The sequence below is a fragment of the Hypanus sabinus genome, chromosome 14 (genome assembly GCF_030144855.1).
Source record: "Hypanus sabinus isolate sHypSab1 chromosome 14, sHypSab1.hap1, whole genome shotgun sequence".
Taxonomy (NCBI): Eukaryota; Metazoa; Chordata; class Chondrichthyes; order Myliobatiformes; family Dasyatidae; genus Hypanus; species Hypanus sabinus.
Window position 1 is genome coordinate 51675476 of NC_082719.1, and position 17771 is coordinate 51693246.

Genomic DNA, 17771 nt, shown 5'->3' on the forward strand with positions numbered 1-17771 from the left:
GGGAATACAGATCCATAATTCCTTGGAAGTGGCATCACAGGTAGATAGGGTCATAAAGAAAGCTTTTGGTACATTGACATTTATAAATTAAAGTATTGAGTACAGGAGTTGGGTTGTTGAAATCGTACAAAACATTGGTGAGGCCTAATTTGACATATTTGTGTAGTTTTTGTCATCTGTCTACAGGAAAGATGTAATTAAGGTTCAAAGAGTGCAGAGACAATTTACAAGAATGTTGCCAGGACTTGAGGACCTGAGTTATAGGGAAAAGTTGAATAGGTTAGAACTAGAATGTAGAAGGGGAGATTTGATAGAGGTACAGGTATTCAAAATTATGAAGGGTTATAGATATGGTAAATTCAAGCAGTCTTTTTTCACTGAGGCTGGGTGAGTCTACAACTAAAGGTGATGGGTTAAGGGTGAAATGTTTAAGGGAAATGTGAGGGAGAATTTCATTCAGAGGGTGGTGAGAGTGTGGAACAAGCCGCCACCACAGTGGTAGATGTAGTTTTGATTTCAACTTTTAAGAGAAATTTTGCTAGGGAGTTGGACTGGGAATGAAGGACTATGGTCCCCGGTTCAGGTTGATGGGACTAGGCAGATTAATGGTTCAGCATGGACTAGATGGGCCAAAGGGTTTGCTTCTGTGCTGTAATGTTATGTGACATTCAGTGGCTAAATAAGCTTTTATGTTTTTGCAGAGTGTCCTAACAGAGCAATGTTGAAATTCTGCCACTGCATCTCAGTCATGTAGACTGCTTGTTGGCAAAACTTGGTAATATTATTTCATTGGTACTTTGTGAGTGCCCTGCTTTATTGTTCAGATGCCACTGACGCACCTCAGCACCTGTACCTACCTCCTGCCACCCTTCAAGGAGAATGGAGACTTTGGATATCTTTAGCATGAAAGTTATCCCTGAAAAGTGTCCACTGAAATTGTGCCACTTAATATTATAATATTGATTAAATTGATAATGGATGTCATTAAGAGTCGTTTGGTAGTGAAGAGGTGCCTTCATTATAAAATGATGCTCCTCACAGAATACATTGGAAAAGGAATCCCTCTTTCCTTGGTATTAGCCTTGTTAAAGAGAAGTACTATACAGAATGAGTTCAAATTAGTTCATATCAGTATCTATTCTACCAGTTTTTCCATTTCCTTCTTTCTGCTCTGGTTTTGTGGGTCCTCCGCAGACATGACAAGCAGTCAGTGATGGGGTGGGCAAGTGTGTATATCCTGGTGAAAGAATATCAGGAACAAGAGAAAATCTGCAGATGCTGGAAATCCAAAGTCACACACACAAAATGCTGGAGGAATGCAGCAGGCCAGGCAGCAGCAATGGAAAGCAGCACAGTCAATGTTTTGGGTGAAGACCCTTCATCAGCCCTGATGGAGGGTCTTGGCCCACAATATCAACTCTTTACTCTTTTCCATAGATGCTGCCTAGCCTGCTGAGTTGTGTGTGTTACATTGGAATAGATTATCTTTTACAGAGTCTGCTGTTGGCTATGCGAATAATGTGCAATGTTTAATGAGGGCTTAAATCCAGGACAATTTTTACTGCTGTACAGTAAGTTCATTGATAATTGAAGCACTTAATAAATAAAATCATATTATCCAAGGGTTTGTGTTTTATATTTTATTGCAAACGTGGGATAACAAATGCCATCACACTGCTCTTGCAGCACCACCAAACTTACTTACAATTACTGCTATATCATATTATCCTTTTCTATTATGATGGAGAACATTGATAGACATTTTGAATATTAAGAAATATATGATGGAGCAATGAACTTGTAGAAAATCAGCTGTAGGTTTATGATGCAAAATCATGTTTTGTTTTCAGGCATGCTTTGAGCTGTGTAAAAGAAAAATACATATAATAATATTTAATTATCAAATATTTAGCAGTTCTCTTGGTTGGAGAACACACAGTTTAATATGCTCATAAATTATAATCCAAATAAATGCACAATGGACTTCTCCTCTTGAAAGATGCTACATGAATTAACTTATTCAGGTAAAGTAGCCAGCAATGGACAAATGATTTAGTATGAGTTTGTCCAATTCTGGTGGCTGATGTAAACAGAACTTCCTTTGCATCACCATCTGTTGAGTTGGATTCCAAGGTTCAAGATTCTCATACACTCCCCTCCCCCAGAATCAAATTGACTTTCCTCCTTGAAAATCTTTTTGAAATCTATCTACTTATTCAAGTTTTTGGCCATCTGTTTCTGTTGTTAGATTGGGTGCCTGGGAATGTTAGAATTGGCTTAATGACGTTAGATATATACAAATTGTTGCTGTTCTTTTATTCATCATAATGCAGCTGGTGAAAAGTCTTTACAATTATATTTTATGAACATTGTTTTAGTTCTACAAAAGCAAGAGAGAAGAAGAGGATGTAAGAGAAAATGGAAATGCCCAGCAATAGCAAGAGCTTGAATACAATGGGTATGAAGAAAATTGCCTGGCAGTGGGCTGTCATATCCCCTATCTGCTGTATATTTCTTCGGTTTTCACTTTCCAATTTATGCAAAAGAAGAAGACCTGACCACTGGCATTTCCCTTCCCATTTGTCATTACCAGAATTTGGATATTCACTAGTTCCATATGCCATTAAACTGAAAGGTATGTGAGGAAGCTAACTATTATTCTTATTCTAAACCATGTGAAAATATTCTGGTTCCAAAAATTAGCAAATATTCTTAAATGACCTGAACATTTAGATTTAACAATTTTATAAGTTCTTAAAGTTCAGTTTATTTTTGATCTATAAGACATTTATTTTAAAACATCCTTATTAATGCACCAAATAGACCAAGCAGTAGTCTAATTATTAGTGTGTAGCATACCTGGGATTGCCACTTTCAGTAGTTGGCTGGTCATTTTTATTGGTAACATCTGTATGTTGGCCAGGTCCATGATTATCTTGAATGGAGTCTCTCTCATAATAAGGCTTACTGGAAGGTAACATCTTGTGGGTTAATGCAAAGTATTAAGCATGTTTACCAGAATGCAGAATCTCTGTGCTGAAATACTAATTTTGTTTGTTCACAGATGTAGCATAATCTGATTATTTCTAGCCTTTTTTGTTTGATTTTATTATAATCAAATCTTCGATTTCAAAAGGTTAACTACAATTCAATTTTTTTTACTCAAACGGCTGAATTATGGTTTAGGTCAGAATATGAACTTGATACCAACTGTCACTCTTGTCCCCAGCCAATGATTCACCTGCCATCTTTGATTAGGTTTCTCATTCTCAAACAGATTGTTACACTTTGCTCCTCATTCCTGGATACAGGCAAAACCTGATAAATCTGCTCTCCAATTGTTCAGAAATCCCAATGGTTCACTGTCTGGTTACCTGTGCTGATTTGTTTTAATCTTAAGAAAGTTGTGTTTCTCATGCTGTCTGTTAAAATTACCAATTAAATGACTATGTAGCACCTTTAAATTTAAAAAGTGAAATAAAAGTCTCTTAGAGTATTAACTGGAATAAAATCTAATCCTCCAGAAAATCTTCCAGTCTGCCACCACCAAATTCAGAGCATGACAACTGAATGGAATCCTTCTCTTCTTTCATTCAACACCCGTTGGGGAACAATGAGTTGTTATCTGAGTGCAAGAGCTTAAAGCAGTGAAAGGACAGGAGGTGACAGCACCACAGAGGTCATGTCTTCATAAAGAAAACAAGATATTCATTCACTGAGTCCTCACTGTCTATCAAGGATTCATTAACACTTGTACAACATTAATGCCATTTTTAAAATTCTGTTCACGTTGTCACCAACTCACCTCAGATTCTACCACTTACCTATACACTGGAATAATTTATGGTAGTTAATTAACCCACTAACCCATGCATCCTAAGGATGTGGGCATTGGGAGTACATGCAAATTTCACAGATAGCACCTGCAGTCAAGATTGAATCCAATTGAGAAAGAAAAGTGGATAGATTATTTGAGAACAGGTATGAGGATGATAAAGAAGAAAATTTAAAAATAAGAGAACTAGTGAAAGAGAAGAGGAACTCAGGAAAGTTGAACAGAAGCCTTTAATGTAAGTGGCATATAGAGAAAAAGTTTATATTGATAGGTACCAAAACTAAAGCATTTATCAATAGAAAAACTTTTTCTGCATGCAACTTATATTAAAGTCTAGTGGGCATTAATAAATTGTGAATTCAGGAGTACAGGAAGGAGATAGAAAACTTAATAACATGGTGTTAATGACAACAACCTTTCCTTCAATGTCAACAGAATAAAAGAGCTGGTCATTGACATCAGGAATGGGGGCTGTTCACATTCTCCTATCTACATCAATGGTCTTGAGGTTGAGAGCTTCAAGTTCCTTGATGTGACCATCCCAAATATCTTGTTCTGGTATCACCATGTTGATGCCATGACCAAGAAAGCTGACCAATGCCTCTACTTGCTCAGGAGGTGAAAGAAATTTGGTACATTCTCGTCAACTTTTACCAATATTATCAAAGCACCACAGAAAGCAATCTGCCTGAATGCATCATGGTTTACTGTGGCAACTGCTCTGTACATAGCTACAAGAAACTGTTGAGAGTTTTGGACACAGACCAACACATTACTGGAACCAGCCTCCCCTCCGTATGTGTTACTGCCCCAGCAAAGCAGCCAGCAAAGTCAAAGACCCCACCCACCCAGACATCAGGCAGAACATATAAAAACTTTAAAACATGTACCACCAGGCTCAAGAACTGCTTCTATCCCACTGTTATCAAACTCTTGAAAGGACCTCTTGCATGACAAATTGAACTCTCGGATTATCAGTCTGCCTGGTTATGATCTTGCACTTTATCGTTTACCTGTACTGTGCTTTCTCAGTAGCATTCTGCTTTGTTACTGTTTTGCCTTATTGTAGCTTATGCACTGTGTAATGATTTGTTCTGTAAAAAACAGTATGCAAGACAAGCTTTTCACTGTATCCTGGTACATATGACAACATTAAACCAATACCAATTCAAGAAACATTTGTTTAACAAAATGTTTAGAATGGGGAGTGTGCTGAGAAGAAGTAATTGAGGTTTGATGCATTTGAGAAGCTATATTAGCATAAAAGATAGAAAGATAAAGAATATTTTCATATGATTAGATGATAAAGATGGGAGACAGATGTTTTTCAATGTAATAAAGGATGAGCATCAAATATAATAACAATATGAACAATAGCAAAAGTTCAGGTGAAAAATTTCCTGCGGAGTAGCACTGTTGACAAAATTGTAAAAGTTACTGGAAGAGAAAGGAGGAATGTTCATGGTAAGAGAAAGGTGGTGGAGAGTTGGAGGATTTTGGAAAGTACAGTACTCAAGAGTTGCCACAAAATGTTGGATCATTCCTCCAATTGCAGTGAGAAAAAGAGCTACTAATTTGGAAACTGTGAAGACTAATTAAACATGGGAGATTTTATGATGTGCTTAAGTTGTTCAAATTTGTTTGCCTGCCTTGAATGTACTGCCTTAACAACAATTAACCACCAGAGGGAGTTAGGAAGAGGAAAATAAACAGGTGGTTGCATGCAGCTGACTAGCATACACCTGTTTTGCCATAACAAAGAGATTAGAGAGACAGAAACATAAAATTGTAGAAGTTCATGTTTTTAAGATAATAAAGAAATCAAGGGTATTAGGTTAGTGCATAAAAGTGGCACTGAGGTAAAAGACTTGCCATGATCGTATTGAATTGTAGAGCAGGTGTGAGAGGCCAAATGGCTCCTTTACTTCTGTTCTTTGTTGAAAAGATAAAGTGCTGATTCTATAAGAGGTCTTCCAGATGGTAAGAAGTTCCAATACAAGTCAAACAAAGCAATCTCTCTGCTGAATGTGGCCTCAATTCCAGTATGGAATTGAGATATTCTCTTTGTCACTTGGATCAGGAATTCTTAGCCTGAAAAGCTGATTGAGAGGAAGTGATAAGAGGATAGAGAATTCACATGGTTATGGACCAAAACCAGGGATGGTTATTGTTGTGTATTTAACATTTCAGTAATATTTGAATAGTATTGTACTGTAAATATATTGTTTGATTAAGTATTTTTGTTGTTTACATAATACATTGCCGGTTATATGTAAAAGTAGATGAATGGGATATGTCATCATGCCAACACATCATATTTTCATGCCTCACATTTAGTAAAAATGAAACTAAGACATACATGCACAGCTCCATGTTTTTGCTTTCAATTAGTTTTATGTTATGGAGTTAGAAAACATAACTGTGACGATGAGAATATTTTAAAAGAACCTGAGACAACTACCTATCTGTTGAAGCACAGTGAGACACCTGAGTTTTAAAAAAGGTGCAGTGAGAAATGGTCGAGTAAAAATAAGGACAGCACATGCTTCTTTAGGAAGGCACAGATACAGCCGAGTTTTAAAAAGAGGCAGAAGATGGACAAATTCATGGGTTCATAAACTGCGAACACCAGGTAATAATAATAATTTTAAGTAAGCAGAAATGGCTGGCTACATTGGGGAGATAGATGTGTTCGATTGCACAAGGGAAAACTGGATATTGTATACTGAGCAAATCAAGCAGTATTTTGAAGCAAATTAAACCACCAATGCAAAGCAACTGCCAGTTTTGCTGAGTGGTAATAGGTGGAAGGGCATACTGTTTTCTTAGAAGTTTAGCTACTGCAACCAAACCAGCCAAAATAAGCTTTTTATGATATCATGAAAGGAATGTAAGAACATTTAGAATCAAAACCATTGCTGATTGCAGAACACTTCATGTTTCATAAGTGAAATCAAAAGGAAAGGGATTCCATTTCAGTGCATGTGGCTGAATTGAAGAGATAGTCTGTACATTGTCTGAGTTTGTGGAATTGTAGAAAATAGCATTCAAAAACAGCTCCTAACTGGAGCACAACTCAAATTTAAAAGGGCAGTTGAAATTGCTGTATCAATGCAAACCACAGACAGTGACATAATTGAGTTATAATCGAGAATGAAATTGAGCATGAACAAAATTGCAACATCTAAACTGAAACCTGTCTGGATGAACAAATTGTGTTACCATTGTTGCAGCAGTTCACATACACCAGACTAATACAGATTTAAAGGTGAAACTTGCAGTATATACAACAAAGTAGGACATATGCAAAGATCATGTCAGGCTGACAAACATAAATGGACTGCACAAAGATAAAAAGTCAAGTTGTATCATCCAAGCAAAGAGCTAAAGTGTTGGAGAAGTTACATGTCAGTCAAAGATTTGTCTGGTAGCCTTGACTAGATCAGAAGATCGAGCAGCTTGCTATGCACTGTTTGGGAAGCCAACACGTCCAGAAGATGCCGAGAGCGACATCTTTCTGGTCCTGGAAGTGGCTTCCACTGCCTTGGCAGAGCATTCCTGGGGATTTTGCCAGACCATTCATGGGCACAAATTTTTTGCTAGTAGTGGCTGCAGATACAAAGTGGCCATAGGTGTTCCCAATAGCCTCCACTGCAGCCTCACACACCATTGATGTGTTGAGAAGCCTCTTCTCAAGGACTGGTGTTCCACACACTTAGTCAATGACAGTTTGTTGTGGGACAGTTTCAGTCATTCCTGAAAATGAATGGAATAAGACATATTACATCTGCACCATACCACAAATGGCTTGGTGGAAAAGTTTGTCCAGAGTCTAAAGAACACACTACAATGGCACTGAATCAGAAGCTTGCCAATCTCCTCCTTGCATATCGCAGTACAGCACACTCCACAACTAACATCTCACCAGCTATGCTGTTCCTGGGTCGTTCCGTGTGTTTATGTTTGGATCTCCTCAAACCCAATCTCAGAAGGAGTACGTAGGACAAACAGATTGAGGGGTCCTTAAACAAGGAGGTTCAATATCTCAGCCTAGGAAAGGAGTTCCAGTGAGGAACAGGTGATCAAAATGGGTACTTGGAAAGATTATGGACAGAACTGGACCATAGTGGAGATTGGACCTGATGACATCTGGAGACAACACAATCAGTTGAGGAGAGCACAGTCAATTATCAGAGAACAAAGCTGTCCAGAGCTGTCAGAACCACTTCCTGCAAACCCAGAATCAGCTACAACCACCACAAAGGAAGTCCCGGAGTGTGAGATAGTTTCACAGGCCTCAGAGCTTGAGAGGATTTCACAGCCATAAGTCTCATTTGCTAAGCACAGTGACCTCCCCTTGTCAGAAATGACATTATCCCACAAGTCTAAGAAATCCTCCACAGATTAAATCTTTAGACCTGAATGTGGAAATTTAAAATTTACCCTTCTATGGATGTCTATATATTAGTTCTATTATATAGTATACTGCGTATATAGTTGAGGTGCATTCTATATTAAGTTGGAGTTTACAGCCAAGCAAAGAGAAGTGTTGTGTATTTAATATTTCAGTGGTATTTGAGTACTATTGTAAATGTATTGTTTGATAAATCATTCCTGGTTGTTTATATAATGCATTACATATTATACGTAAGAGTACGTGAATGGCATATGCTATCATGCCACTACATCATATGTGTGTGCCTTGCTTAAAGTAAAACAAAACTAAGACACATATTCCTGGCCCAGTATTCTTGCTTTCAATTAGTTTTATATTTTGGAGTTACAAACATAACACTCATCTAAGGCTGAAACATTTCCACAGCTACATCACTGCAACATTATAATTACATTTGTGGCAGAGTATTTTGTGTCGTAACATAGAATAGTACAGCACAGTACAGATCTACTCCAAGGTCAATCTAACCCTTCCCTACTACATAGCCCTCCAGTTTTATTTCATCTATGTATCTATCTGAGACCGTCCTTGTAATTAGAGTTAATTACTCACCGAAACAAGAAGCCCATGTATCCTTGAGGCAATTTATTTCCAAAATGCTGAAAATCTACACCTTCAAACTTCTTACGACAAGCTCCAATATAAGAAATTTTTCCGATTGCAAATCCAAGCACTCCAGCCACTGCAGGGTCATGTACAAAAAAAAGTGATGAGGATGATTGCAAAATCTGAGAAATATGAAACAACATTAAAGATTTGGATGGAGAGGGGATATTTTTCTCTGGAGATGGCTCTGATGGGGAGAAATGGGGATCTGATCATGTCTAACCCACCTAGTTCTTTTCTGATCCATTTTCCTAAATACATATGTACGGGTCCTTCCCAGTTTATATACAGTCCATGTATATAAATAAGTATCTGGGAGACCAGCAGGATTTGTTGGCTTCTGAGGGGCTACAGGCATCCTCCGATGGTAGAATTGGGTTTGCGGCTGTGTTTTTGACTTGTGAACTGTCGGGGTTAAGAACAGTTAACGGGGCAGAACCTTGCCATAACCCAGAGAAACCCATGTGTCTAAGAACAGGAAGACCTCAGACTCTGTAATTACAACCATTTGCAGCAAAGAATACAAATGTAGTTGCAGTTATTGAAACTTTTGCCACCTGGGAAGACATGCAATATTTTCCTTTTTTTTAAACCACAGAAAGCTTGTGACTCCATCAAATGACAGAAACCATGGCCTATTTTCATAACCCACCTTATCCTCCCACTTTTGATCCCCTCCTACCCTCCTCCTTAACCCCCTTCACCCACCCTTGTCCCCTTCTCCTTCCTGGCTCTACCCACTTCACACAAAGGTTTCCCCCACCCTCCCTACCGACATTCCATCTGTTTCCAACTGTCATTCACTCTCCCTTCTCCTCTAATGGATCCCATTCTCACTTTACTTCTCAGAGTCCAGCACTAGAAGTGCTTTAGTCAAGTCAACTCACTTTTTAATTGTCATTTCGACCATAACTGCTGGTACAGTACACAGTAAAAACGAGACAATGTTTTTCAGGACCATGGTGTTACATGACACAGTACAAAAACTACACTGAACTATGTAAAAAACAACACAGAAAATAACTACGCTAGACTACAGACTTACTCAGGACTGCGTAAAGTGCACAAAACAGTGCAGGCATTACAATAAATAATAAACAAGACAATAGGGCAGTAAGGTGTCAATCCAGGCTCTGGGTATTAAGGAGTCTGATAGCTTGGGGGAAGAAACTGTTACATAGTCTGGTTGTGAGAGCCCGAATGCTTTGGTGCCTTTTCCCAGATGGCAGGAGGGAGAAGAGTTTGTATGAGGGGTGCGTGGGATCCTTCAGAATGCTGTTTGCTTTGCAGATGCAGCGTATAGTGTAGATGTGTGTAATGGTGGGAAGAGAGATCCCGATGATCTTCTCAGCTGACCTCACTATCTGCTACAGGGTCTTGTGATCCGAGATGGTGCAATTTCTGAACCAGGCAGTGATGCAGCTGCTCAGGATGCTCTCAATACAACCCCTGTAGAATGTGATGAGGATGGTGGGTGGGAGATGGACTTCCCTCAGCCTTCGCAGAGAGTAGATGCTGCTGGGCTTTCTTTGCTATGGAGCTGGTGTTGATGGACCAGGCGAGATTCTCCGCTAGGTGAACACCAAGAAATTTGGTGCTTGCTTATGTTATTGCTTAGCTCCATTCAGCAGTTGTCTGCAACCTTCACACTCCCCTTCTCCCACCTCACTCCATCTATTGTTTTTTCCCTTTTTCTCTTGGTCTGGATCGTCTACCATTCACCTCCACACCATCTCCTGGTCCACCCCTGCTCACTCAACCTCCACCTCCACCTGCCTATTTTCAGTCCACCAGTCACCTTATAGTCCTTTCTTGTTACTCCCCTTCTCCTCTCAATGCTGGCAATCTCGTCTCTTCACTCTTAGTCCTGATACGGTGATTCAGCCTGAAGTGTTTGCATTTTTCCCTCCCACAGATGCTGTTCAACCTGAGTTCGTCCTGCAGATTGTCCGTTGTTCCAGATCTTATGTCTCAACCTCCATTTTGCATTATGTTTCACAATAGCCTGCGAACTATAGTCTTGGCCAACCTTTCCACAACAGATCCAAACTCAGTGCAAACTGCTGTCAAGCAATGCTGCATCGTCAACCTAAAACTCTTCTCAAACTGTCTTGAAACAAAGCTACAGCTCACTTCTAACAAACTAATCTCCTGGACAGGTGGGAAACCATTCCACCTACATTGCCTCTACCCCAGCAATAAGATCACCCCAATATCAGTTAGCAAAAGCAACGCTTATGCACATATTCCATGACAAAGTTTCAAGTCATCACTGAACTGGTTATTCACAGAGCATATAAGAAAATGGTCATCTCAGAACTCATAGGGCTGGAGAGGAAGTGAGTCTTTCTCAGTACTGGGGTTCCACCCCAGAAACGGAGATGATTCATTATAGGTTTTAGCTGGATGTCCTGCCAGTGGAGAGGTGCTAATAACTGAAAAATACACAGAATTGTTGTAGTGCTTCAAAGGATTTCAAAAGGATAGGAGAGTGATCAAGCCTCCTCTACGTTTTCTGAGAGGATAGGTGAATGAGCGATTGATCTTGCTTGCCTAAAAGAGGTTATCTGCACATGATCCAGAAGCAGCAGGAAACCATTGAACATCTGCTCACCACTCTCAGCCAACTCTCCATCTAGCTACAATGCCTCCATGCCAGTCAACCTCTCCCCTTAGAGCCCCAGGTACCAGTGCCCAAACATTTGGACAAATCCTTATTCTGATGCCACAACTTCCTGTCCCAGTGCATCTCTCTGACCTTAGTCTCCACTAACTGGGACAATAAAACACCATCTGCAATAAATAGAGGAATTTGCCACTGGGACGTGCCAGATTTCAACCACCCAGGAGGCAGCAGGTTGGATTCCTTACCCGCATCAAGGCTCACACTCAGTGCTGGATTACACAGTGAAATTCAAGACCCTCACAGTAGAGTGCAGCTGGAGTGCAGATGCACTGCTGACCCCTTACCATCATGCCTCTCGAAGCTCATGAAAGATGAGCTATCTACCTGGGAGATGCCCACCAGCTTCGAAAGTTTCATCACTCTGGCCCTCTGTGTTGACAAGCATCTTATGAAACAAACATCCATATCAACAGTCAGAACACCAGTTCTGTTCTCAGAATAACTTCAGGCTGCAGGATCCTCATCAGCAATGTCTCCAGAACCCAAGGGACAGCTCCCTTAACACCCCCCCCCCCCCCCCAAGAGCATGAGCGTTGGTGGAGAAACAATTTGTACTCTTACTGAATAGCAGCTGATCACCCACTCATTGAGTACCCACTGCATCCAGGAAAATAGGTCCACTAGGTAGAGACAAGGGGACATATCACCCGAAATTTGCCCCTGTGCACAGAATCCTATAACCTGTAACCTTTGATGTCATGTCCAATCAAGAACTTATCAATCTCTGCCTTAAATAGACCCAATGACTTGGCCTCTGGCTACTTGCGGTAACAAATTGCACAAATTTACCATCCTCTGGCGAAAGAAATTTCTCTCTTTCTCTCTTTTAAATGGACACCCCTCTATCCTGAGGCTGTGCCCTTTTGTCCTAGGCTCCCCCACCATAGGAAACATCTTTTCCGCATCTACTCTGTCTAGGCCTTTCAATATTCAAAGTGTTTCAATGAGATCCCCCCTCAACCTTCTGAATTCCAGCGAGTACAAACCCAGAGCCATCAAACGTTCCTTGTATGATAACCCTTTAGTTCCCAGAATCATCCTTGTGAACCTCCTCTGAACCCTCTCCAATGTCAGCACATTTTTTCTAACATGAGGGGCCCAAATCTGTTCACAATACTCAAGGTGAGGTCTCACCAGTGCCTTATAAAGCCTCAGCATCACTTCCCTGCTCTTGTGTTCTAGACCTCTTGAAATGAATGCTGACATGGCATTTGCCTTCCTCACCACCGACTCTACCTGCAAGTTAACCTTTAGGGATGTTCTGCACAGGACTCTCAAGTCACTTTGCATCTCAGATTTTTGGATTTTCTCCCAGTTTAGAAAAGAGTCTGCACATTTATTTCTACTACCAAAGTGCATGGCCATGCATTTTCGAACATTGCACTTCATTTTCCAATTTCTTGTCCATCCCCCTAAGTCCTTCTGCAGCCGACCTGTTTCCTCAACACTACCTGTCCCTCCACCAACCTTTGTATCATCTGCAAACTTAGCAACAAAGCCATCTATTCCATTATCTAAATCATTGATGTACAGCATAAAAAGAGGCGGTTCCAAAACTGACTCCTGCAGAACAAAACTAGTCACTTATAGTGATCACTCATTGCTAAAATCATCTCAACTGCTCTGCACTTGGGACAAGCCCCCAGTAAATTCATGACAAGGAAAACAAATCTGTGGATTTTACCTCAGCTCTGAGTTCTCCTTTTCTGATGGTAGATGGGAAGAGGTGGAAATTGCGTTCCCTAGAAGAGAGTTGTTTAGGTTGGTAACAGACTTCAGACTGTTTTGGCTCAGTCATGGAGGAAAAATTGCCAACAGAACAAAACCAACTCAATATAAAGTTAGCAACCATTTATGTGAAAGCAATATCCAGCATTATATATTACATTGTAATCTACACTATAATAAGACAGATCAATAACTTACAGGCAACCTTAGGAATCGACCCAAACCGTTTTGAAGGAGAAAGAATTCCTACAGAGAAAGCATAAGAAATAGTTAAAATTAATTGATATTTTTTCTGTTGAAGTAATGCATTCACGTAATAACTTTCAAAAAAATAAATTCCTCAGATCTATAGCTTCTCTGAAAGATATCAAAAGTTTCACAATAACAGAATGCTTTGTTTAATAGATAATTAGAATCAACATTCTTTTAAACAGGTGAGTTTTCACTCTTTTATTTGGGTTACATTTTTATGCCTTTTTGTCTGTTTTCCTTTGGCCATCAATTTTCCGATTGTCAGGCTGCTTGTCGGTTACTATGTTCATCAATGACTCAGTAGCACAATGCAGAAAACACTGGTAAGTAGGATGGCACTGTTTGCAACAGGTAGTGCTGCTGCCAAACATTTCAAACTACCTGGATCTGTCCCTGACCACCAGTGCCATCTCACGGATTTTTCACCTTCTCCCTGTCACTATATTTTTCAGTTTCCTCCAGTACCTTCTCAGTCCTGAAGAAGGGTCTCAGCCTGAAACTTTGCCTATCTGTTTAATTCCATAGGTCCAGCCTGACCTGTTGAGTTCCTCCAGCATTTTGTGTGTCTTGCTCTGAAACTGTGCTGGTTGATAATCTAATTGGCCATTGTTAATGATTCCTTGTTAAGGCAAATCCTGGTGGGACAGAGTAGGTTACAGGGAAATTAGTGGGAGAATAGGATTGATGATGACAACCTGAGGACATAAAAGATGAAATAGTCAAGTTTATTTTCATTTCTCAGGTATCCATTCCATTTACCTACCCCAAAATTATCTGAAGATACCTTTCCCTTTCAATAATAACAAATACTCACAATGTGAGATAATATATCTCAAAAATAAAGGAACGTGTATTGTTATAATTTATTATCAATGTACATATGTTACCTGAGATGAATTTTCTTGTGGGCATTCACAGAAAATACAAGAAAAACAATAGAATCTATGAAAAACCACCCTAACAGACCTACAATCAATGTGCACAAGACAACAGACTGTGCAAATACAAAAGAAAATAATAGTAATGATAATACAAGCAAGAACAAATTACTTAATAGATATAGCCATTCCAAACACACATAATTTACAGAAATCAGTAAGTGAAAAACAAGACAAATATGCTGAACTAAAAGAGGAAATTGAAAGACTATGGAACATGAACAGGGTAAACATTGTCCTAATTGTAATATCTACAACTGATATAATCCCAAAGTCACTACACAATAGCATTATGCAGATCTCCAGAAAGCCACAATATCAAATACTGTACCACCAGAATAGTCCAAAGGTTCCTAGTGTAACACCCTGTAAGGTTTCACTGATGTGTAACACGCTGTAAGGTTTCACTGCTGTGTAACACCCTGTAAGGTTTCACTGATGTGTAACACGCTGTAAGGTTTCACTGCTGTGTAACACCCTGTAAGGTTTCACTGCTGTGTAACATCCTGTAAGGTTTCACTGCTGTGTAACATCCTGTAAGGTTTCACTGATGTGTAACACGCTGTAAGGTTTCACTGCTGTGTAACACCCTGTAAGGTTTCACTGATGTGTAACACGCTGTAAGGTTTCACTGCTGTGTAACACGCTGTAAGGTTTCACTGCTGTGTAACACCCTGTAAGGTTTCACTGCTGTGTAACACGCTGTAAGGTTTCACTGCTGTGTAACATCCTGTAAGGTTTCACTGATGTGTAACACGCTGTAAGGTTTCACTGCTGTGTAACACGCTGTAAGGTTTCACTGCTGTGTAACATCCTGTAAGGTTTCACTGCTGTGTAACACGCTGTAAGGATTCACTGATGTGTAACACGCTGTAAGGTTTCACTGCTGTGTAACACGCTGTAAGGTTTCACTGCTGTGTAACACGCTGTAAGGTTTCACTGCTGTGTAACACGCTGTAAGGTTTCACTGCTGTGTAACACCCTGTAAGGTTTCACTGATGTGTAACACCCTGTAAGGTTTCACTGCTGTGTAACATCCTGTAAGGTTTCACTGCTGTGTAACATCCTGTAAGGTTTCACTGATGTGTAACACGCTGTAAGGTTTCACTGCTGTGTAACACGCTGTAAGGTTTCACTGCTGTGTAACACGCTGTAAGGTTTCACTGCTGTGTAACACGCTGTAAGGTTTCACTGATGTGTAACACGCTGTAAGGTTTCACTGCTGTGTAAGACGCTGTAAGGTTTCACTGCTGTGTAACACGCTGTAAGGTTTCACTGCTGTGTAACACCCTGTAAGGTTTCACTGATGTGTAACACGCTGTAAGGTTTCACTGCTGTGTAACACGCTGTAAGGTTTCACTGCTGTGTAACACGCTGTAAGGTTTCACTGCTGTGTAACACCCTGTAAGGTTTCACTGATGTGTAACACGCTGTAAGGTTTCACTGCTGTGTAACATCCTGTAAGGTTTCACTGCTGTGTAACACGCTGTAAGGTTTCACTGCTGTGTAACATCATGTAAGGTTTCACTGCTGTGTAACACGCTGTAAGGTTTCACTGCTGTGTAACATCCTGTAAGGTTTCACTGCTGTGTAACACGCTGTAAGGTTTCACTGATGTGTAACACCCTGTAAGGTTTCACTGCTGTGTAACACCCTGTAAGGTTTCACTGATGTGTAACACGCTGTAAGGTTTCACTGATGTGTAACATCCTGTAAGGTTTCACTGCTGTGTAACATCCTGTAAGGTTTCACTGCTGTGTAACATCCTGTAAGGTTTCACTGATGTGTAACATCCTGTAAGGTTTCACTGCTGTGTAACACCCTGTAAGGTTTCACTGATGTGTAACACGCTGTAAGGTTTCACTGATGTGTAACATCCTGTAAGGTTTCACTGCTGTGTAACATCCTGTAAGGTTTCACTGCTGTGTAACACTCTGTAAGGTTTCACTGATGTGTAACATCCTGTAAGGTTTCACTGCTGTGTAACACCCTGTAAGGTTTCACTGCTGTGTAACATCCTGTAAGGTTTCACTGCTGTGTAACACTCTGTAAGGTTTCACTGATGTGTAACATCCTGTAAGGTTTCACTGCTGTGTAACACCCTGTAAGGTTTCACTGATGTGTAACACGCTGTAAGGTTTCACTGCTGTGTAACATCCTGTAAGGTTTCACTGATGTGTAACATCCTGTAAGGTTTCACTGCTGGGTAACATCCTGTAAGGTTTCACTGCTGTGTAACATCCTGTAAGGTTTCACTGATGTGTAACACGCTGTAAGGTTTCACTGCTGTGTAACATCCTGTAAGGTTTCACTGATGTGTAACACGCTGTAAGGTTTCACTGCTGTGTAACACGCTGTAAGGTTTCACTGATGTGTAACATCCTGTAAGGTTTCACTGCTGTGTAACACGCTGTAAGGTTTCACTGCTGTGTAACATCCTGTAAGGTTTCACTGATGTGTAACACCCTGTAAGGTTTCACTGCTGTGTAACACGCTGTAAGGTTTCACTGCTGTGTAACACCCTGTAAGGTTTCACTGCTGTGTAACACCCTGTAAGGTTTCACTGCTGTGTAACACCCTGTAAGGTTTCACTGCTGTGTAACACGCTGTAAGGTTTCACTGCTGTGTAACACGCTGTAAGGTTTCACTGCTGTGTAACATCCTGTAAGGTTTCACTGCTGTGTAACATCCTGTAAGGTTTCACTGATGTGTAACACGCTGTAAGGTTTCACTGATGTGTAACACGCTGTAAGGTTTCACTGCTGTGTAACACGCTGTAAGGTTTAACTGATGTGTAACATCCTGTAAGGTTTCACTGCTGTGTAACACGCTGTAAGGTTTCACTGCTGTGTAACACACTGTAAGGTTTCACTGCTGTGTAACATCCTGTAAGGTTTCACTGATGTGTAACACGCTGTAAGGTTTCACTGCTGTGTAACACGCTGTAAGGTTTCACTGATGTGTAACACGCTGTAAGGTTTCACTGCTGTGTAACATCCTGTAAGGTTTCACTGATGTGTAACACGCTGTAAGGTTTCACTGCTGTGTAACACGCTGTAAGGTTTCACTGATGTGTAACACGCTGTAAGGTTTCACTGCTGTGTAACATCCTGTAAGGTTTCACTGCTGTGTAACACGCTGTAAGGTTTCACTGCTGTGTAACATCCTGTAAGGTTTCACTGATGTGTAACACGCTGTAAGGTTTCACTGCTGTGTAACACGCTGTAAGGTTTCACTGATGTGTAACACGCTGTAAGGTTTCACTGCTGT

At 40.3% G+C, this 17771-nt stretch overlaps 1 protein-coding gene across 7 annotated transcripts in view; it reads right to left on the bottom strand.

The window, feature by feature from the left end:
- Positions 1–1634: 1634 nt before the first annotated feature.
- Positions 1635–17771, bottom strand: part of ociad2 (OCIA domain containing 2) — a 160743-nt gene continuing 144606 nt past the window's right edge. For 6 of the 7 annotated variants that reach the window (XM_059989181.1, XM_059989176.1, XM_059989178.1 and 3 more), the window contains 4 exons: positions 13510–13557; positions 8844–8973; positions 2860–2967; positions 1635–1862 (listed from right to left, as the gene is read on the bottom strand). In XM_059989181.1, the coding sequence (XP_059845164.1) occupies positions 1847–1862; positions 2860–2967; positions 8844–8973; positions 13510–13557 (302 nt within the window). In that variant the 3' untranslated portion in view covers positions 1635–1846. Of the gene's footprint in view, positions 1863–2859; positions 2968–8843; positions 8974–13267; positions 13326–13509; positions 13558–17771 lie in introns of those variants that run through there. The other variant, XM_059989179.1, reaches the window with a different exon arrangement.